This window comes from Camarhynchus parvulus, chromosome 2 (assembly GCF_901933205.1).
Source record: "Camarhynchus parvulus chromosome 2, STF_HiC, whole genome shotgun sequence".
In the NCBI taxonomy this organism is placed as follows: Eukaryota; Metazoa; Chordata; class Aves; order Passeriformes; family Thraupidae; genus Camarhynchus; species Camarhynchus parvulus.
In genome coordinates, this window is record NC_044572.1 from 7524814 (window position 1) to 7546775 (window position 21962).

Below are 21962 nucleotides of genomic sequence, written 5' to 3' on the forward strand. Positions count from 1 at the left end.
TAATTAAAAATTAAAAATAAAAATTAAAAATTTAAAAATTATATAAATTAAATTATATAAAAATAAAAGAAAAACAAAAAGTATAAAATAAAAATAAAAATTTTAAAAATATATAATTAAAAATATAAAAAAGAAAAATATAAAATAAAATAATTTAATAATCAGCCTTCTAAGAACCTGCAATCAATTCTCATCTCTCACCTCGTCCTGGGAACCCTCACAACACTGCAACAGTTGGTGACCACACAGACTGAACAACATTTCTTACAGAAGTTGACCAAATTATCACTTTATTAGGATCTCCCATTTCCAAGGATGAGTATTTTCAATTTCAGGTGCAATTCTGCTGTCACTGAACTCAGTAGGGAGTTGTGCAGGTGATTTGCTGATGTGGGATAGATGTTTGAATAAATTATATACTGCACAAACATTCACATTTTCCTGCAGAATTGGGTAGCAGATGGGAATTCTGGAGTGTGTTCTAGCTTCTTGCTTCCCTCTCCTCCAGCTGTTAATTATTCTTTCTGGTTTGGATCTTAAGGGAGGAATTATTTATCCTTTGCTGTTTGTGTTTCAGTGAAACATTAACAGTCTCTTATTAACTGCCTGTGCCAATTATCTCAACAGTTTCAGTATTCCAGCTCATCAGTGAATCCATGAAGGAAGAATGTGGAGCAGGAATAATGAAATTACTTTGTTGTCCCCTTTCTCTGCACGCTGCACACAAATGAGTAAAAGGATGGTAGATCCTAACCCTGCTATGCACAAAATGCAGTGCTCAAGATCTTCTTGTAGGAGGACAGAAGTTTTGAAATGCTTCTGTGGAGAAGTTTGGGAGTTTTGCACTCTGCCGTAATTCAGTGTTTGCACAGCTGTCTGCACCTCCTGTGTGTTGACACCAAACAGCCACATGCTCCTTTGAATGAAATATTTCTGCCCAAAGATTTCAATGTTTTAAAAACATTTGTGAGTAGGAAACCAAAGGGGTCTAAAGTGAGTGTCAGTGCTCCTCATCTCTGATGAGTGCTCACAGGAGTCTGCTCTGACACCAGTTATTTACAGGAGGAAAATTAGAAATGTTACCCAGCATGTTCCTGGTGTAATTAAACTGAAGAAAATATAAACTAGGAGTGTTTATTGTGCAATAAATAATAAAATTATTTATTGAAAAATCTGAGGGCTCCTAACACTTAGAAAAGATTTTGCAATGGCAGACTCAATAAATATGTCTTTTCCACAGTGCTGTTTGCCACAAAGCATAAATCCTTTTTGTTAAATGAGATGACTGAAAGAAAGCAGTTATGGAAATACATGACTGATGAAGAGAGGGTGATATGAGTTATTCAAATGTGAAAGGCTGTCTCCTATCTCTAATGCTGACCTTTTCCCAGTGAAATACATTTCCAGCGTTACATGTTACTTGTTAATAGTTTCAACTATTCTGGTGTTTGAGTTCATAACTCACAGCTTGAATATGTCTTTTTTAGTAACCATGACCATCTTCTGAGAAACAAGGGAGTTCTGATCATTTTTCATGGACAGACATAACTAGGACAAATGTCTGTCCTTGGGATCCAGGTGCTTTCCTACCATTAATCTTCACAGCCCCCTCTGGGGTAGGTGGAGGTTGTTCTGCACACATTTTACTGCTGGGGAAGTGAAACAATCAGAGAGGCTTGCCCAAAATTAAATCCTGGTCTGACTGAAGTTGATAGGAGGTAAATTCTTTGGTAAAAGTTGTTGGAGGCACAATTTCCTATGCAGTAAAGATGCATTTCAATAATCACAACTTCGTGTCTGTGCATCCAGCAGCCAAATCACTCTGGCCTGTTTGCTGACACTTCCTGCAGGAGAAGGCCAAGCTGGAGCTCTCACCTGTGTGAGATGGAATTACACTTTAAATGAGGCCAAGTTGGTTTTCTACCTTCCTTTCTTATTTTTGTCTTTCAAAAGAAGTCCTCACAGCAGTCCTTTAACTTGTAAAAATTGTACCTATCTTTTATTTTCCTCATTGGGAATATTTATCTGGTATTTGTGACCTTGGCATAGGGAATCAGATGGGTCTTGGGCTAATGTTAATCATGTGTAAAGGAATTTATAGAGGTATTTAAAGGATGCCATTCTCAATGGAATAATCAGGGCACTGTGTGCAAAGTAAAGAAAATTTAAAAATAACAGGTTGAACAATGCAATGTAGAAATGAATAGGCTGTAGGAAAACCCACATAGTGTCAAGATTGTCTGCCTATTTCTGACACACTTTTTATAAAGAGAGCGAATATTGACATATTGGCTCTAACTTCAGATGCTTTAATAAAACAATGTCTTGCTACATAGCCTCAACGATTACTCCTGTCTCTGTAAAGGTGCCTATAGTAGATTATTCTCTCTTTTTCTGTTGCTGAGTATTGCAATCTAGGGGCCAAATGGCTCTAGGCTGTTAGAGTGCTAAGGCCAGAGAAGAAGCACAGTTTGCAGAATGAATTTCTGGCTCTTCACACAGTCGCCCTCATCTCATTGCTTTCCCTCTGTCATCTTTAGCGGGGAAGGAGAGGCTCAAGCATTCACTGGGCAGTGCACACACACTGCAGAAAGATGTTCATCATGTTGAAATCAATCTTCTTCAAAAACTGGACCAGTTCCTTATTTCTGAGAGCAGAGCCCTGGGCAATGCAAGCTGTGGATCATGGGTGGCATCCACCTCAGCAGCAGCTGCTGTTGAGCAGTGCCCTGAGGGAGAGACAGGACATGGAAAGAGGGGGAGATTCTTTCCCTGTCACTGCAAAGATCTATTCCTGGTGCTTTCTCGGGTTCTGGGTTGCTGAAATGGCTCCCAAGGTATTAAAAGTCTTTTTCCCAGCCCCATGCTCTAAGAGAGGAAGTCGAGCTTCCCAAGTTCTGCTTTTCAAGGTTGTTTATTTTCTCTTATCTAATGCATTCTTTCTCTGACCTGCTGAGATCTTTCCAGAAGGTCAGGTTGAGGCACACTGACCACCCTTAGGGTGGTGTTATCTTTTTATACTAAAAACTATGTGTACTTTATTTACAATAATTTTCCAATACTTATCACCTATGTTAGACTGTCTGTCTTTACCCTAAACCAATCCAGAAGTGTCAAGTAGAAGATGGAGGACAAGAAGAAGAAAGACAGGACATGCCCAGATTCCTCCATCTTGCCTCTTGAACCCCCATTCTAAAGCCCCAAAATTCTACTTTTTCACCCTGTGATAAATTCACGAACATTCTACTCAAACCCTTGTGGCTTGTAAATCCTCACACAAAGATGGTAATTGTTTCCATGGGCTAAAATCGAAGGCACAGGTGTTTTTTACCCCATGCCAAAGTCTCTGAGCCCTTTGCCAGGGTCTTCAGCCATCCAGGGCTGCCAGAGGAATGTCCTGGGTTGTGCTTAGCCCTGCACCAGGGCACTCTTACTCTTCCAGCTGACTGCAGTACTTTGACTTCAAGGTTGAGGTCCAGGTAATCATCATCTTTTCCAATAGTTTCAGAAAGAAAATTTCAGAACATCTAGTGGGTGAGGAGGTCAGAGCTGGGAGAAACTAAGGCTTCAAAAACTTTGCTGCTCTGAGCTGGGATGGGTGTTAAGTCCTGCAATTGTCTGCTCTGTGTCAAGCCAAGGAGTCAAATTGTTTGGTTCAACTTAAATGATTTATTTTTTTCCCCATTCTTCATCCAAATTTCAAAATCACTTAATTTTGGGATCTAAATTGCTGTTATAGTCTGGCTGAAAGTGGCTGATTTATATCTTCTTACCTTAAGTAATAAATCCCCCTCCACCAAAGTCTTTGAACAGGGAATTTTCTTTTAAACTAGCTCTTTTACCACCATCAGTTTTAACTTGGATGGATCAGGATTTCCCAAGAGTATCATGATATAGTTCCTGACCTGCTCTCTTGAGTACCTGATAAGAGTCAGATTAAAAAACTGGAATTGGAGAAACTTTACAAATGAGATCTCATTTCAGTCACTATTTTTTCACATACAAAATTATTTCATACATTTCAAAAGATACATCATTATCCTCATTTATCATTTTTTTCATGTTTTTATATCCTCACAAGCAAATAACTTTTTGATTATTATTATAGAAAGGAGTTTCTATATAATAGGAGAATCCTAGATTATGTTTGACACAGGCTCTTCATTTAGGTAGCTGTGGCTTTTTTGGAACATTTTTACTGTATTTTGATATTGCTTTGTGTTTTACTGACTATTCAATATATTTCCCACAGAGACCAGTTCTGTGTGTTTCCTGTAGTGAAGACTATTCAAAAAGGCTATAATCCTGCGATAGTTTATAGCAAAATCAATTTGATATGCCTTGAAAAATATTCACTTGTATTACAGTCAAAGGAAATGTGTGTGCAGAGCTGAGAATTTATACTTGTAATGAATTTCTTGAAGCTGGAAATGTGTGTGCTTGTGTAATTGAGGGGCCTCTTATGTTTGACTTAATTTTTCCTTTTCCCAGCTCTTTTGAAGGAGAATCCTGTTTTAGCACTGCAGTTAGTTAGGAAGGTTTTTAGGATTTTAAACCTCTATTTCAGAAGAGGCTCTCCTGTTCAGCAGTATTTTGTGCTAATTTAGCTCCAAACGCTCTGAGTGCCTCCAAGGAGGTAATTAGGTGAATTATTGTGGCGTAGCTCTGTGTACAGTACCTGCTTGGCAGCACATCTTTGAGTAGATATTTAAGAACTACTGCAGCACCCTCAAGTGGTGATGCTGATCTGTGTTTACAGTTGGTTTTCTTCCTCAAATGTTTATTTCTAGGCTTATGGATAATTTCAATGCTCAGGTATTGTCAGTCCCTGCAGTCCTTACTCAGGTGAAGTGCCCACTAAATGCAATTAATCACACTGCACAACAGTCTCAGGGAAGTTTTCCTTGGGTTGTCAAATGATTTTATGGAGGGTATAAAGTGTTCCCTGTGCCTGCAGTAACTCTGGCTTTGGTATAGAATAAATAACATGAGAACCCTATGGAAAGAGAAACCAGCACGCTGGGGTTTTCCTCCAGACTGCGGTACAAACATGGAACAAGTGTGGCATAAGAAACACAATTTCTTGAGCACACACACCAGCCCCAGTGACATTTATAACAATGACTTAAGAAGAATGAATGCCATTTCTTAAGGAATTTTTGCTTTCCATGTGGTTTAGTTCTTTTTCCATTAGCTGCCCATTTTAAACAAGCAGCTGGGCACCAGATCCAATGAACAGCCCTGGTTTGGGGCCTTGCTGCTTCCAAAATTAGCAAGTGGCACCTCTCCTGATGTTTCATCTCCTCCTAATTTTGCTGAGCCTTCCTAGTAGAAAGAGTCATTGCTCTGTAAAACAAAAGGCCAAAGGACAAAAAGCCTGTGCACCTTCCTGCCCCCAGGACAGACCTACATGAGCAAATCCCTCAGATCCGTTGGCCTCTAAAACACTGATGAGAAATTTCATCTCAGAAATTTACTGTAAGCTTTAATGGCTGTTGTCTCTGCTTTAAGTGAATACAGATACCACAGATCCTCTCTTGTCACTTAATTTGTACTGGACACAGTGCACGGGGTGGGGGAGTGGAAGTGCTCCCTCACCCCCAGAGCCGCTTTGTGCCCTGCGTGCTAATGCTGTGCGGTTAGCGGAATGGCACAGCTGCTAGCTTATCACCCCTTTCTTCCATGTCTGGTGTCTTTTCTGGATCAAACTCAGAGAACAGGCTTGAAAAACATAATAAAAAATTCAGTTTTATTTCTGGAGGGTAGAAGGCAGTCCAGACTCTTATTTATAAAACTGTATTGATCCAAATGAATTTTCTTCAGATTATTATTAATATTTAATTTTATTTTTTTCTTTTTTGCCCTCTCTCAGCTATTTGACATAGAAAATAGACATCACTAGAATTGTAAACTTTGTCCTCCTGTCTTTTCTTTTACCTCTCTTTTGAAAAAACGACTTATTTTAAATGTGCCATCTAGGTTGCCATCTGTATAAGACTGCATTGTGTTCAGAAGAGAAGCATGTCAGTAGAGGGCAGGGTCCAACAGCAGTGAGTTTCCAAAGGGATCTGATAAAGAAATGACAACTATTTTCTAATATGAGCTATATAATAGACAAAAACTTTGTGTGATGGAATATATTAAATTTAAAGTCTGTGCTCTGATCTTAAAGGCCTGCCGTCAGCTTAGAAATCACAGTGTGATCTTTTTTATTGTATTTTTTTTCCTATAGAAAAGCACTACTGGTAGCAAAAGAGAGAGGGAGATTACATTGTAAACTTGCCTTAGGCTGCTCCTAAAATAAGCAGAAAGGTGCAGTCAGGCCTCTCCCACCATGGCTGTGGTACTAAGCTGGGATATGCAGGCGCCCACACTGCAGCTGACCCACAAACCTATTTTGTGACATTTTGGGGCACGTGTGGGGCTTGCAAGGTGGCAGGGCAGGCAGCTTCTGCTGCCTCTTAAACTAGGTGGCCTGGCTAGAGAATTGCCTACGGTGGAGGGGGGAGCTAAGCTCAGCACGAGAATCCCAGTCAAGGTTCAGTCATGGTCACAGGGAGCCCCTCCTGCCTGGATCAGGAGCTCAGGAACATCCCAGATTAAGCAGTGCTCCTCTGCAGCTCCCTGGAAAAAGCAGGACAAAGATTAAATGATTGCCACTGTACTCATTTAGAAATAGGCCTCCATGAGTGTTCTGAAAGCAACACTATTTCAGGTTTAGGAGACTGGGAAATTCCAAAGATTTGAGCCCCTTTCAGGTGTTTTCTTCCCTCTTCCATAGGATCATATAATCATAGAATTATTTAGTTTGGAAAAGATCATTGATGCTGACTGCTAACCCACCTTTAAAAACCATGTCCCAAATGCCACATCTACACACCTATTAAACACCTTCAGGCAGTGACTCCACACTGCCCTGGACAGCCTGGTCCAGTGCCTGATAGACATCCCTTTCCATGAGGAAATCTTCTGTAATATCCAGTCTAAATCTCCCCTGCTCAACTTGAAACTTTTTCCTGTCATCCTTGGAAAAGAAACCTGCTCCAACCTGTTCCAAGGGAGCTGTAGAAAGCAATAAGATCTCCCCTGAGCCTCCTTTCCTCCAGGATGAATACCCTTAGCTCCCTCAAACACTCCTTATAGGACTTGAGCCCTGATACAAACTGGTTTCCAATACTTTCTTGCAAATTCTTTAACACAAAGAAAGCGCTGTGCATGTCAAGACACGACAGACGTCTTTTGTAGGAAAATCCCAGGTCATTTAAATTCCTGCACATCCTATTCTAGCCAAAACACAGTTTTGCCCCATTTTGGGGCTGACTGTTCTACTTTCTGCTGATGTCATCTCTGTTATCCAGCAAATGTTTCCACCTCTGACAAGTTGTTGCCTGCATTTGTCATAATGCGCCGCAAGTGTTGGTGCCACGTGTGCTCCATCTTCAAGGACCCGTATGTTTCTGGGTGACACAACTGGGCCATGCTCATTGCTTTTGAAGCATCATCCACTTCCAAAAATACCAAGCAGCACCAACAGAAGTACAGACACCTTTGAATGGGGGTACTCTTTTCTCAGTGAAGGAAATTTGCACTAAAATTATCACCCCCAGAATCAGCAGCACGTTCTGTTTTGCCAAGTTACTGCATAGGCAAAGACATATTTAAGTTGGTGAATAATGGCTAGAATAAACAATTCCCACAGAAAAATGGTAAAATTCTCTCTGCCTCATGAAGCTGAAGAAGGTTACATTGTGGTGGTTTATATGAAATCATTGAAGACGTATCATTGAGAAAAAATTCAGTGATTTAAGAACCATAAATTCCAGATAAATGGCAATGCTGGTTCCACCTGCCCATTGCTGATAAGATTCCTGGAGCGCTGGCATCAGCCAGTGTATCAAGTGATGTTTCATTAGAAGTTACTTCTTTAAGTCATGGTGGCCTCATTTTTTTCAACAATTGCATTCAGATGTAGGTGCTTTTACAAAATGCAGGTCTAGTTGTGCTGCTGAAGTTGTGTTGGAGGGAATTAGATTATTTTTCTCTGGAAGAACAAACCTTTTTCAGAGGTTTGAAATGATCAGTTGCATTCAGAATTTTCCAGGATTGCCTTTGTCAGGCTCTTATTCAGATCATGATGAAGCAGCTTGTGTTTTTCTCACTTAGTGGAGTCCTGAATTGCTTTTGTCTGTGTGGTGAAATTATTGAACGTCTCTAAAGTTAGTTTTCATACTTTCTTCAGTTCATTGACATGCTTTTATGATTCCTTGGTATATGAAAATAATATAGATCTATCTATGGATCTATCTCCAAGTCAGGAGTGACTAGGTGTGTGTCTGGCTTGTTTCACAAAGCATTAAGTTTATTTGTTTTTTAAAGATATAACTTAAGCCAATAAGATCTCTCTCAGTTTAACTAGAAACTAGAAATAAAATGACCCTAAATTTAGGTACATGCAGTGAATACATCAAGGTTCATGTGAATATCCACTGGAATTTTCCAAAGCAACAGCTCATATTGATTATACTATCGCTGATCTGATTTTGATAATTCCAGTGTGTATTCCAGTACCTCATGTTGCTGAATAGCCTTGCAAAGTTTAGTGCCTCTGGCATATGTTGAAAGAGTGCAGTAAAATTAAAAAGAAGCACATATGTTGGTGAGTTTAATCCAGGTACATCCTAAGAGACCTTTAAAATGAAAACATCTCATTGCTTGGCTTGTTTATTGACCCTAAACATCTTAGGTCATAAATATTTTTAAAGTTATGGTAAAGATGTAATTTATTAGTCTCCAATCAGTATTCAATTCTTGTCCTTGTGTCTGCCACCTTTTAAAAAATGAATGCACTGTTTGACAGCCATATTTAATTCTGTATATTTGTTGTTACATAATGGCACTTGACCAGAAACATTTACAAACCTTTAAAATAGCTTCCACAAACCTCAGCCATTTTTGACTTTATGTTACTGAGACGGGTAAATTTGGACAAACTGTGTAATTTGTACTTAGAAAACTATGAGGAAGCCTGTAAGCTTCTTTCCTTAATCAATTTATGAAGGCAAATAGGCAGGAAAGGACATGCACCAGCACTGAGAGTGAAGAAGCACAAATATCAACCAATTTAAATTAGTCTCAAATCCATAATGACATTATTTACTTTGAGGTGATTTCAGAGGACTTCAGACAGTTAATCTAGAGCTGTGATCTATAAAACCCCTGTCCACAGCCTACTTAGCTTCAGATGGCTGGAGCTCATCAGATGCTTTTTGTTCAGCCTGAAAACTTCCTCAAGTAGCCCCAGTGGCAATTCTGCACATTCAGAAGTGCCCATGAAGACATCCCACAACAGCTCCTCACCTGTCTGTAATCCTGCTGGGAGGCAGCAGCTGGGATGAATTGTACCTACAGCCTTCAAGATTGATCTGGTATTTATTCCTAGAGAATATCCAACATGCTCCCTCAAAGGGAGAGGTTTTACAAACCTCCATCAGTGCTCCTTTCTCTGTAAATGCTGCAAGAGAAGAACATTTGAATATGCTGAATTTGTGCCAAACTGGAGGAAGAAACATATGTCTGGCAGGGCCAGAAGGAGAACAAAGGAGTGGGAGGATATTTGGTTAGCCTAGGGTAGCCTTTTTGAGATGTCCACTTCTCTAAATATACTTTTTTCCCTTGCATATACATGTTTCTCTCTAGGGTTTCCTTTCATCTGGGGGGTTCCAAAACCTAAAATTGTGTCATTACATCCCCCGAGTCTTTTAGTAAATCTAGGTTTTAGTTCTCTTCCAAGCAACAAAAAAAAAACCTGACAGCTCGTCTAAGGAGTCAGATCTGTTTAAAGAAAATCTTTTGTATTAGAAAAAAAAAAAGTCTTCCAGTTAAATTATTTTGTCTTGTCTGCTCCCTTTGAATCCTGTGGCACGCATTTGAAATGCTAACTCATTAAATTCCTCCTGCTTCTCCAAGATTCTTCATGCACAAGTGCTTTTTGGGAAGTGGAAATTCAGAATTTCTCCAAGGTATTTTGCTTCTGCGTGCTGCCAATTTTCCAGTGGTGAATTAGGCAGGAATTGCATCAGCTTCTCCCAGCTTGGGCAATTAAGGGTGTGCAGATGTGGCTCATGCACACAAATGGAGCAGGAACCTTTCACATCTAGGGCTGAGTGTATCTCTTGCCTTGAGTCAGTCTGAGGTGACAGAGGGATGCTTTTGCAAGATGGTTGCATTTCTGATAGACCTCCCACAGCCTGCTTTGCCTTTCTGAAGACAAATATGTTCCCTTTTCTTCCTGAAAACCCCCTTGAGAGGTCAGATTAATCAGGCAACCTGGTTGCTGTCATGGCATATCTGACTTGAGTACCAAACCCTGGCAGGTTACACAACAGAGAGGAATGTGCATGGTGGAGATCAGCTCAGTAACGTTGGCCAAGTCTCGCATGGATGCCAGCAGCTCATGGCATCCAAAGAAAGATGTATTTATCTGTAATGCTCCACTTCCTGGCTTCTCTTGAAGACACAGAATAATTGGGATTTCATCCTAACTTCTCTCAGATAAAGCTCCCAAAAACAGAATGTTAATTAAGACAAGAAAGACAGTCTGCAGTACAAATGTTATTGGTATGGATGTCAGTACCAGCTATGGGGCTAAGCCAGGACCCTGATGTAGTGTGCAGCTGTACAAACACATGTACATCAGTATTTTCTTAGGCTTGGCATAACCTTTTTTTAGCACCAGACTTGGAACAACCATTGTTCCAGACTCCTCTCTTCTGTGTTGGTTTCTTTTTTTTTCCTGCCTTTCATCACCTCTGCACCAACTGCAAAATCATAAAAAACCATACGGGAAAGACCTTCTTGGTCATGTGATCTATACTTTCGCCAGTTGGCAGGATTATGCCTTACAGCACATTTTCTAATGCCTCATACAGGCTATTTATAAGTGCCCTCAGCATTAGGACTTTCACCCATTTCCTTTGGACACAGTCCTGCTCACACTACAGGGAGGAACCTGCTGATGTTCAGCTACGTGCTCTTGATTTCATTTAATTAGGCCTTGGTGGATATCAGGACTCTCAGTGGTTAAAATCACCCGTCTTACTGACCCCTGAGAGAACATTCATCCACCAGGTGTTGGAATTGCCCTCTGCAGCAGCTGATCTCCCTGGTTTTGAAAATGCTCCCATTGTGTGGCTCCAATTAACCCTGTACCAGCCCAGCCTGGCTCCCTGCTCCCCAGGCACGTTGGTGCTTTCCATCTCTGACAGTTTTGGTTCACTTCTTCTCTGCCTCTTTGACCTCACTCATCTTCATCTCCCTTTTCTCTCAGCCCTCCTGGTACTTCACTGTGTCCCTGCCTCTTCTATATGCTTCTGATTTTTTTCTTCTTGGCTCCCTCTGGGCACATCTCTTCTCCTGAAGAGCCTTTTCTTCCAGCCTACATTCTTTTTTTCCCCAAAATTTTGTATCCTGTGAAGCCACCATTGTCTATTATTCCCAGTAGTTGAGTATCAGTGTTTTCTATTCCCCACAAAAGCCTTCATTCCACCACTTGTGGAAGACTGAATTATTCTTGTGGTGCCCAGAAAACTAATTTTAACAATGTTTCTATTTCTTTTAATTTTTTAAATCATTATAAGGCCTGCAGGATTATTTTTCTGAATAGTGTGTGATTCCAGAGAGAAATATGCATCTCTATGTCCTCACTCACTGTCCAATGCTGCATTTCTACATGACTTGCTCTGAGATGCTGCTGGCACAAATAATGAGCTAAGAAAGTGAGCACTCAGCATGCTAATTCCACAATATCCGCTGCCCCTCTGCAGCCCTACTGTCACATCTTGCCACAGTGCAGTGCTCTCCCCAACACTCCCATTAGATCAAAATGAACGATCAAGTGTGTCCTGAGGGACTGACACGGGAAAGGGAATTCCTGCTCTGGTCTGGTTGGGTTTCCAGCTGACACCTGGCAGCAGATGTATAGGAGGCATAAGCCTGGGGCCATTAGAGATTCATGAGCTGGATGATTTTATCTCGGCTGACCATGGTAATAGGAGTTAAAATATTGTATCTTTGTCTCTCTAGTGCCTAGACAGTTGCTATTATAAAAACCCTTGGTGTTTTATATTAATAAACACAGTCATTTAAAGAGAAAATATTAACTTGGCCTTTTTGAGAGTAATATTTAAAAAATAACCAAGAAATTCTGAAATTCCTTTACAAGCTCATTGAAAAATGAAACTATAACAGTTCAAAAAATAAAAAGTGTACTTGAACTATTGAAAAAAATATTTTGTTAAAAAATACACTAATCAGCTCCTTAATAGCTATCACCACTTGAAAACTAGAAACATGTTTAGCTCTGTCTGCAACAAACTCTATATTATTTAGATGGCAAGCTCATAAATTGCTTTGTCAGAAAGAAGAATGGAACATGAATAACAATGCATGAATTCCCTGACAGAAGTTATATCTAAATAAAAAATGTCCAGGAGTAATATTGCTGGATTGTTTCTTTGCCAGTGTTATTCTGAGCTGATTTGTCTGAAACCAAATATTTAATGTAAAGTTTTAAAGGCAGTAGGACTTGGGTTTGACCTGCTTTTGATTGTGTTACATTAATAGTGCTGAAATATGGGAGCGCTGTTTATTTATACAACATGGGGAGAAAAAAGTGTCATTTTTTTCTGAATGCTTTAAAAATGTCAGTAAAACATACTTTGGTGCTGCAGGGAAAATGTCTTAACTAACACACTTTATTTTGATGGAAATGTCACTAGTTAGGAATCAAACCTCCCTTCAAAACTTTGGATACTGAATTAAATATACAACTAAAAGACGCTTGAGGACACTGTTTGTTTTGAAATGCCTTGATTTTTATCTTGGGATCTCATTGAAGGGTTTAGGGAAAGGATGGAAAGGATTTTCCTTACATGTAGGATGTGTGTTTCAAGACAAGAACCTTATGTTTGTACTTTTGAAATATTTTGCCTCTTTACACATGTTTCATAACACAAATTGCTCACTTCTCAAATCTTGCCATTGGCTGGGAAGGTTTTTTGCTGCAATGCAACCCCCGTTCCTGATGTGATGTTTGTTTAGTGCCATTTTGCTGCCATGTCTCCATGTTTTCTGTGTTTCTTGGCTTTTTCTCCATATTTTCCATGCCCTGTCTGGGTGCACGTTGTGTGCCACTCTCTGGTCACAGAACAAGGACATTGTAGAGGACTCTGGGCTCCCAGTCATGCACAGATGAACAGCACATGAACCAGGGCTTGCAGGTGGAGGGGAGAGGTGCTTCCAGCCCTGAGCAGAGCCTCAGGAGCCCTGGGCTCCCTCCCTAGCAGACAGCCAGGGCTACCATAACACATTTGCAGGGATATCCTGAGCTAACTTGTGCCCTGGCAGGCTGGAGTGCTCTCCAGAGTCCCTAATGCAATCATCTGGGTCCCTATGACTCAGAAAAATCCTCCTGCTTTCAGCAATGGCATCGGCAGACTGATCATGGTGCATCTTGTTGCAGGGGTTTTTCAAGATATTTCTGCCTCCAGCTGCCTGCAAAGCTCTTCCACACAAGGTCACTCTGGCTGAAACAGGGTGACAGAAATGTGTCTTGCAGTTCCCAACTGGAGCAAACATCCTTCACCCACCATGATACCCTGAACACGGCATTAAATTGTTTCTGCTGTCCCTGGTTTGCCATGGAGGGGAGAGCTGGAATCAGAAGTGCCTTTAAATAGCTGTAATTATTTATTTTTGGGTGAATGAATCACAGCCCAAAGCTACATGATCAGGATCTCTTGGTGGCTGAGAACCATTTGACTGTTGGTTTTTTTACTGAGCTTTTCAAGTATTTGACATTGCAATTCTGTGTTCCCCTAATATAATTTTTCCAGGAATTGTGTACACACATACATGTCCAATACATGTGTGCATGACTAAGCAAACTCTATTATGTGAAATCTTGGTTCTTAAGAATTAAAACCACAATGTATTTAGATCTGAATTGGTCCTTAGAGGCTCTTTTGGTTTTGAACTAGCTGTGATGCTGAATGTTTTCTTTTTTCTGTACTTTCTTTGAAACTTTTTAATTCAGACATTTAATCTTTGTTGTTTTTTCCTGCCTAGTGGTTTTGTCTTGCCTTTTTGTGGCTTTCTTTGATTATTCCTTTGTGTCCTAGTTTTTCCTTAGAAGTTAAAAATGTATTATTTCTTTTAATTTTATTCTCTTGCTCCTTTTTTTTCCCCAGTGCTGTTTGTTACCAATTCCAAGTATCCATAAGGCCATGACTATTCCAAATATCATTTATGCAGTTTGAGGTGGGATTTACCTGAGCTATGTGTCCAGATTTTTGGTAGCCAATCTGTGCCTGAAACAGAAGTTACAAGGGGCCCAAGTGGCTTTTGGAAAGTTACCTCTGTTATGATGGATGTCACTATGACTTAGAAGCCAGAGACCTTTGCTTCAGAGCATTGTGTGCTCATCTTGTTTTTTAATTAAATGTCAGCATCTCAGTTGTGAAGATCAAAATGATTCCTTCTTTGAAGTTCCATCAGGAAGGAGATAGAGCGTTTGTTTTTGTTTTCTCTCCTGATGAGATAAGGTTCCCTTTTCATCTAAATGTTAAGACATTTCATGCCTGACTTTGAAGACACAAATAAAAAGGAGTGGATGAAACTATTCAGACACAAAGTGATTTTTGATCAGGCAGTCACTGAAATCATGGAGGGGGGAATTTTTGCACTCTAGAATATTGTATGCATGATCTACTGAAGTTGGGTTTTTAAAAGACTGATGAAATTGCACATATCAGAGATGGTATTATCTTAACAACTATAAATGCAAGCCAAAACAGGTTTGTAAGCAGAATTTTAGTCCATGAAATCCACTAGTTAAATTATACCAAAGTTAGTGAGCTCTTCAGCAGCAAGTCTCTCAATAGGAATGAGCAAACACCAGTTTATGCTTTGTGTGTTGTGATCCCAATATCTCTGCAAATTTAGAGGTCAAAGGGGAGGATTTTGGAGAGCAGAAGAGGGGACACCAACTCTGCCACTTTCCTTTTAACCTAAGCATCTGTTGCTATGGAAACCCCTGTGCCTGGCGCTGGAGCAACAGGAACTGTCACCCTCTGTCCGGAGCAGCCGCGCTGGGCTGGCGGGGCAGAACCCCGCTGGCAGCTCCGCTGTCCCCGCCCGGGCCGTGCCCCGCTGGCAGCTCCGGTGTCCCCGCCCGGGCCGTGCCCCGCTGGCAGCTCCGCTGTCCCCGCCCGGGCCGTGCCCCGCGGGCCGCTCGCTGTCCCCGCCCGGAGCTCGGAGCGGCGGCCGCGGCTCCCGGGCTGGGGGAGCGGGGCCCAGCAAAGGCCGTGCCGGGGGCTCCCGGCGTGTCCCGGCCCCGGATCTGACCCCCGACCCCGACCTTGATCCCGACCCCAGCCCAGCCCCGGCTCCATCCCCGCCGCCGGGATCGCGGTTGTTTATCCCCGGCCGGAGCCGCCGGGAGCAGCTTCGGGCGGATTTCCACTGAGGGGCGCTGAAGCACGTTTTAATGCAGCAAAAATGAATTAATACAAAAATAGTAAGAGACGCGATTTACCGGATTATTTTAAAAAGCGACGACAACGACCACCTCCAAAAAACCCGCATCCCTCTCTCTTCTCCCTCCTGTCCCCGGCCGTGGGGGGAAGCAGGACGGGCGGAGGGACGGCCACCGGGCAGTGCCCGCTGGCCGGGCTGGGCCGTGCCCGCTGGGGCAGGGCAGGGCCAGGGGGAGGCTTCGCCCTCCCTCCCCTCGCCCCTTCCTCGGGGCCGAGCCTCTCCGCTCCCAGCGGCCTCCCAGAGCCCCTCCAGCTGCCGGTCCCGCCTCCCAGCCTCGCCTTCCCCCTCCCCACCTCTTTTTTCTCTCTCTCGGCTGGCGATCAGGTGTCTGTTGCCTTTTTTTTCCTTTTTTTTCTTTTTTTTTTTTTTTTTTGAGTTGTTTCCCCGGGAAAAAAAATAGGCAGGAAAAAAAAAAAAAACCCAGAAGGTACCGAAAAGGAGATGATCGTAGAAGAGCCCTCCTTCCCAAGAAGAGCAACGTGCTTTGAATGAGGCTTCCCAGCCTCTTCCACTCCGTCTCACACACTCTGTCACTCTGCCTCTCGCTTGTGCACACTGTTGGTATGCGACCTCGGAGGCGACTGCTCCGCCACCTCTGCCTGGGGAGCCGCTGACAGCCAGCGATTGAGCCAGCCCCCCTTCCTTTTTTTTTTTTCCTCCCTGCTTTTGCAAACACACACGCACACCCCCAAAGCACATTTAATGCTGATCCACTCAGGCGCCATTATCGGGGGTACGTCTTCGTGGAGTGTTTTGGTTATTTTTTTTCTCTTCTATTTTTTTTTCCTTCCCAACACTGGATGGTGCAGCGTTCCCGGGGCCTGTGGTGTTACGGCTCGATTGCGTTTTATTATTTATTTATCTATCTTCTCTCTTCTTTCTCTCATCACTCCCGCGTCTCTGCTCTCTTGAACCCCCCGGCTTCTCTCCGGGTGCCGGTGCAGAGGACCGGGGAGCAGCATCCCTCTCTCTCCCTCCCACTGATGTGGGACTGATCCTCACCCGCGTGTAGCATGCTGTAGCCAAAAAAGAAGAGAGGAGGGGAAGAAAAAAAGAAGCGGCTCTCTTGCCCTCCCTCTCTCCCTCGCTTCCCGCGGATTGACTTCATGGCTTCGCTGTACCAGCGGTTCAGCGGGAAGATCAACACCTCGCGCTCGTTCCCTGTTCCCCCCGAAGCGAGTCACCTCCTGGGCGCCCAGAGCAGCGAGGAGGACGGCGCTGCCGGCAAGACCCCGCGTCCATTGCAACAGGAAGGCAGCCGGCCCCGCTTCCAGTACCAGTCGCGAAGTGACTGCGAGGAGGAGGATGTAAGCGCCGGTGCGGTTCGCGTGGGGCTGGGTTGGGTTTTGGGTTGGGTTTTGGGTGCCCCCCCCTCCCCGCCCCCTGTCCTGCGGGATGGCTGTGTGCCCCTCTAAGCTGGCAGCGATTTCTTGCGGTTTTGTCCGCTCGTCTTTCCAGGCGGGTGTTTGCGCTGCTCTTCTTGCCCTGGAGTGCCGGGGATGGTCCGGGACGGAGCCCGCTGGGAGCCGAGCGGAGCCGGGACCCGCCCGCCCCCGCGCTGCTCCCGCAGCTCTCCCCGGTACCGAGCTCCTTGCGCGGCTCTGCGCTCCCGTGCAGCGGGGCTGGGGGCGCGGGGTCAGCACCTTGGGAAACGCCAGGTGCCAACTCCGTCCTGCTGCCCCCAAGCTGCGCGACAAGGCTCCCCATCCCCTTTTTATTTTTTTAATTTTTTTTTTAGTTTTTTTGGTTTTTTGTTTGTTTTTATTCCGTGTTTTATCCTTCAACACTCTCCCGGGGCAGAAGTCTTCACCTTGTCCCTCCTTCCTCGCCTTCCTGTCAACCTGGCAGCAGGGAAACTTTTTAACCCCTGAGCAGCTGTTTCGGGGTCTCTCCGTGTCCCCCCTCCCCTCTGCCCCCGGGCGGGCCCCGCGGGGATGCCGAAAACTTCGGCCGCGCACCTTCCGCTCCTTCAAAGGGTGCATCTGCATATCGCCTTAGTAACGAGTGACTAATCCAGGCCGCTGGCTGCCTGCTGTGTCCGATGGAGTTAAACTAGACTGGGTCGATTGCCCCTGGTTCTTTTGGGGTGGCGAGGAGGGGGACAGACTCAGAACAAGAGCCACTGATAGATCAAAACGTGTGGCTCCGCATGGCTGGCTGGTGTTAGGTTTGCAGAGGGATTTGAGTGTGTTTTGCCTCTGTGGAAGCACACACAAGGGGAAGCAAATGGCTGCAGCTGGGAATAATGTTTGTGTCTGTTAAAAATACTTCTTGCCCGAGTGGGACGCGTTAGCTTTGCAGCAGGGTTTAGCTTTGGCTCTGGGAGCCTTCCCAAGCAAGGCACAGCTTCAAGCCACTACAGCAGGGCTGCTTCACTCAGAGGAGAGAGCTGTGGAGGGAAATGCCCTCGGTTTATCTTTTAAATCCCTGTCCATTCTCCCGTCCCTTCGTAAAGACTTTTGTGGTTTACAGAGCAAGTGCACTTCTGTCAGCGATGGGGCCAATCGACCTAAACCTCTCCCCGAGGTGACTGAACGCTGACAGCCCCGGGGGACAGCAGTGACAGGGACCTGAACTGCCTCTTCCCTGTGACTCGCTCACGATCTTGGCACTACTGTCCCTTGGCCCTGGCCAAGTGCAGGAGGACACCGGGTCCTTCCCCGGGTGCCTGCACCCACCGGTGACTCTTTCCCGGTGTGGCTGGGGACACGGGGCCCTTCCCGGCCGTGTGCTGGGCTCTAGGTGTCGCTGCGAGCCAGCGGAGTGCCACCTCCAGGGCTGGGCTCAGGCACATTTTCCTCACTGTTTTAATGTCGCTTTCCTGGGCTTGGAGGCAGCAGATGTCTGGAGCCGCTTCTCTGGTCACCAGAAGCGCTGAGTCCGGAAGCAGGGGAAGCAGGGGAAAGCCTGCAGTTTAGCATGTGCGAGTGATTTCTGCTGACAGACTCCAGGATAATAAAAATTATAAGAATATCCTTTAACTTCTATAAGGAAAGTTTTTCTCTTTCTTTTTTTTTTTTTTTTTTTTTTTTTTTTCTTTTCTTCCCCATCCCCTCAGGGTGGTGTGTGGGTGGGTGCGCCAGGGGCTGCTGGGCGCTGTTGAGGGACACTGCTGTCTGTGCCTGCCTGGTGTCTTCTGCAACGAAGTGCAAAAAAGTGTGCCCAGAAGCAGGGATTTGGGGTGACTCACGTGGACACTTAGTGCGAATTGTTTCTAAAGGGAGCAACCTGTCCGAGAAAGTCCCCTGGACTGGCTCGGCAGTTCACAGGGGAGAGCAGAGACTGGGGAACCTGAGCTGGTGGTCCCTGGCAGAGGGTCGTTCGGGTCGGGAGGATGAAGTCGTGACAAACCGGTGGAAATGGTCTTTAAATCGCGTGTTTCAGGGAGCGGGGTCCGGCCCGCGGGGCCAGGCGCCGGCAGGAGGTGGCGGGAGGCTGGAGGTGTCCGCGGTGCTGAACCGGAGCGGGGCTGGGGCGGCTGTCCGGGGTGCCGAACCCCTCCTGTCCCGGGTCAGAAGGAGCTGTCCGGGATACAGAATCCCTGCTATCCTGGGTCAAAGGAGCTGTCCAGGGTGCCGAACCCCTCCTGACCCGGGTCAGAAGGAGCTGTCCGAGGTGCCGAGCCCCTCCTGTCCCGGGTCAGAAAGAGTACGGGGCGTCAAACCACTCCCGTCCCGGGTCAGAAGGATCTGTCCGAGGTGCCGAATCCCTCTGTCCCTGTTCAGAAGGAGCTGTCCGAGGTGCCGAACCCCTCCTGATCCGGGTCAGGAGGATCTGTCCGAGGTGCCGAATCCCTCTGTCCCTGTTCAGAAGGAGCTGTTCGGTGTGCCGAATCCCTCTGTCCCTGTTCAGAAGGAGCTGTTCGGTGTGCCGAACCCCTCCTGTCCCGGGTCAGGAGGAGCTGTCTGCGGTACCGAACCCCTCCTGTCCCGGGTCAGAAGGAGCTGTCCGAGGTGCCGAATCCCTCTGTCCCGGGTCAGGAGGAGCTGTCTGCGGTACCGAACCCCTCCTGTCCGGGGTCAGGAGGAGCTGTTTGCTCTCCAAACACTCCCAGGACCGTGCTGGGGCGAGCTGACAGTGACCTCCCGCCCTTGTCTGTGGCGAGAGCAGCAGAGACAGAGTGGCAGCAGTCAGGCTCACTCAGGACGAGAAAAATGCAGCCCTGGGCATGAGAGCCTTGAGGGAAGGGGGAAAGTGAGGCAGAGAGCTGTCAAAGAGCATGGGACAAGTCCAAGGAGAGTGGTCTGTTTGTGCAGCGTGCCAGGAGTATGTGCTATTGCTCATCATGGGGAAGGGCTTAAGGAGACAGCACTGGAAACTCTTTCCTCAGATCAGACTTCTGTTTTCTGTCTTGCACAACTTGGGCATTCATGTTGTCTTTCATCTTTTCTTTCATCTTTTGACATCAATATACTTGGAGAATCTAGAACTTAAACATATAGAAACAAAGGGTTTTCTCCCTTCCCACACTTGGAAATATCAAAACAAACCTGAGAATGAGGCTGTTCTGTTCCTAACTTTGTCATGTGACTAATAAAAGGGAGAGAACTGAGTGTATTTTATGGGTTACTGATGATGACTTTTCCTACTGAAATATGTGTGCTGTATTTTTAAGCACCAGCACAGACCTCAATGCAGAACAAAACAGAGGGAAAGACAGGATGTTGCCTTTGAAGGTCACAGCATTGTAAGTAAGCATTCTGTCCACTGGAAGTACTACTGATGGAAAAATACTGCTTGAAATCTATAAAGAGTTAAAAGGAGGGAGTAAATCCCTAAGAAAATTAAAATCAAAACCAGTAATGATTTTATATGACAACTGCTGACCTACAAGTACCATTAAGACAGACTCGAGAACATTGTTTTAGTAACATAAAAATACAGCAAAGTAGAGGTCACAGCATTCTTCTGAATTTTAAATTTTTTACTATGATTTTTAGATTTTTAAAGGTTTTACAATGATTCAACTCGCGGCAGGTATATGAGAAAATATATATAGTAGACCAAACTACTGAAAAAAAAACTGGATTAAGTCTTGCAAAATTTTCATGTTAATTTTTCATCTGATGAGACAATCATGTTGTTTACAAGAGGAGTAATAAAGAAATTAGGTTCTGTATAAATGACCCCAGAAAACCACTTCCTAGTTGGCTCTATGGCATCATTAATATTAAAGATATTGCAAGAGCTCTAAACAAAATTCAGATGGCATATTTACCTTGTTATAAGATTAGCTTTTTACTATATTTATTTAGATGAGGAAACATCTCTGAGAACTCTTCATTCAGTTTAGTGTGGTGGTATAGCAGGTTATACAATTTTGTTAGCATAATTCTCTTTTTTAGATTGATGAGGTTACCTTTTAAATGGTAATTTTGATTGGTTTACCTTTTAGACTGATGAGAGAAATGTTTTGCATATTGTACAGTGGAAGGGATTTTCTCCTACATGTTGACTTGAGAAATGTTTTCCCATAAAATAGAGCTTCTTCATCTTTTCCAGGCTTCTTTCTTGGCATCACAGTGATAAATGAGTTTAATTTTTGCAGGCAACTGCCAGGAGGTGCTGAGTAAGATGTATCACGCTGATTGTGTGTAATGCCGCTCCTTTTAATTACTGGGATGATAACAATGCATTAATCAGGTGCATAAAAAATTCAACACTTTCCTGTAACGTGGAATATTGATCCATTTTATAAGTCACTCACAGAAGTACTTTTTAATGTGAATTGTTAAGTTATCTGTTAAAAATATTGAATCCTCCAGTGAAATATCATAACATTTTTTTATATGAAAAGCCATGTGCTGCATTCTTACAGGTTCATTACTTAGCCAAAACTCTTATTAGCTTTAATTGGAGACTTAAGCATATATAAAAAAAGATAATCCCAAAGTACAAAAGCTTTAATTCCTCTGAATATTCTTTCAAAAACTGAATTCTGAATATTTCTTTCTTTTTTGCATTTGCTTCAAACTACATTTGGCCATATATTATACTTTATTAGTTCTGCAATTAATTATTCAGACTTATTTACCTTTTGAGAAGGTTTTCATTCAGATATAAATGCAGATAATTTTGAGGTGCCTCAGTAAAACTGTGTTTTGTTCTTGGATAAATTAGGGATTTAGTAAATCAAATATCCTTTGTTAACAGAATGAGTCTCAGAAAGTGAGAATCAAAGCCATCAGTGTAAAAAAAAAAGTATTTTTGTACATCAGGCTTGCTGTTGCATGTAATTGAAAGTGTTAATTTTCAGTTCATCATTTGTCTAACAGGAGGAGATATTGCCTCCCAGAAATGTGTGTCAGGGACAGAACCCTCAGAAATATTGAGGCCTGAGCTTCAGGCAACAGGCTTTTCAAAAGTGG

At 43.8% G+C, this 21962-nt stretch overlaps 1 protein-coding gene across 4 annotated transcripts in view; it reads left to right on the plus strand.

The window, feature by feature from the left end:
• Positions 1-21962, plus strand: part of DPP6 (dipeptidyl peptidase like 6) — a 562376-nt gene that overhangs the window by 131109 nt on the left and 409305 nt on the right. The window contains exon 1 of one of the 4 annotated variants that reach the window (XR_004061384.1): positions 16100-16901. The exons of 2 other annotated variants lie outside the window; for them this stretch is intronic. Coding sequence is in view for 1 of the 2 variants with exons in the window: in XM_030965353.1 (XP_030821213.1) it covers positions 16701-16901 (201 nt within the window). In the remaining variant the exon portion in view is untranslated. Of the gene's footprint in view, positions 1-16099; positions 16902-21962 lie in introns of those variants that run through there. One more of the 4 variants, XM_030965353.1, reaches the window with a different exon arrangement.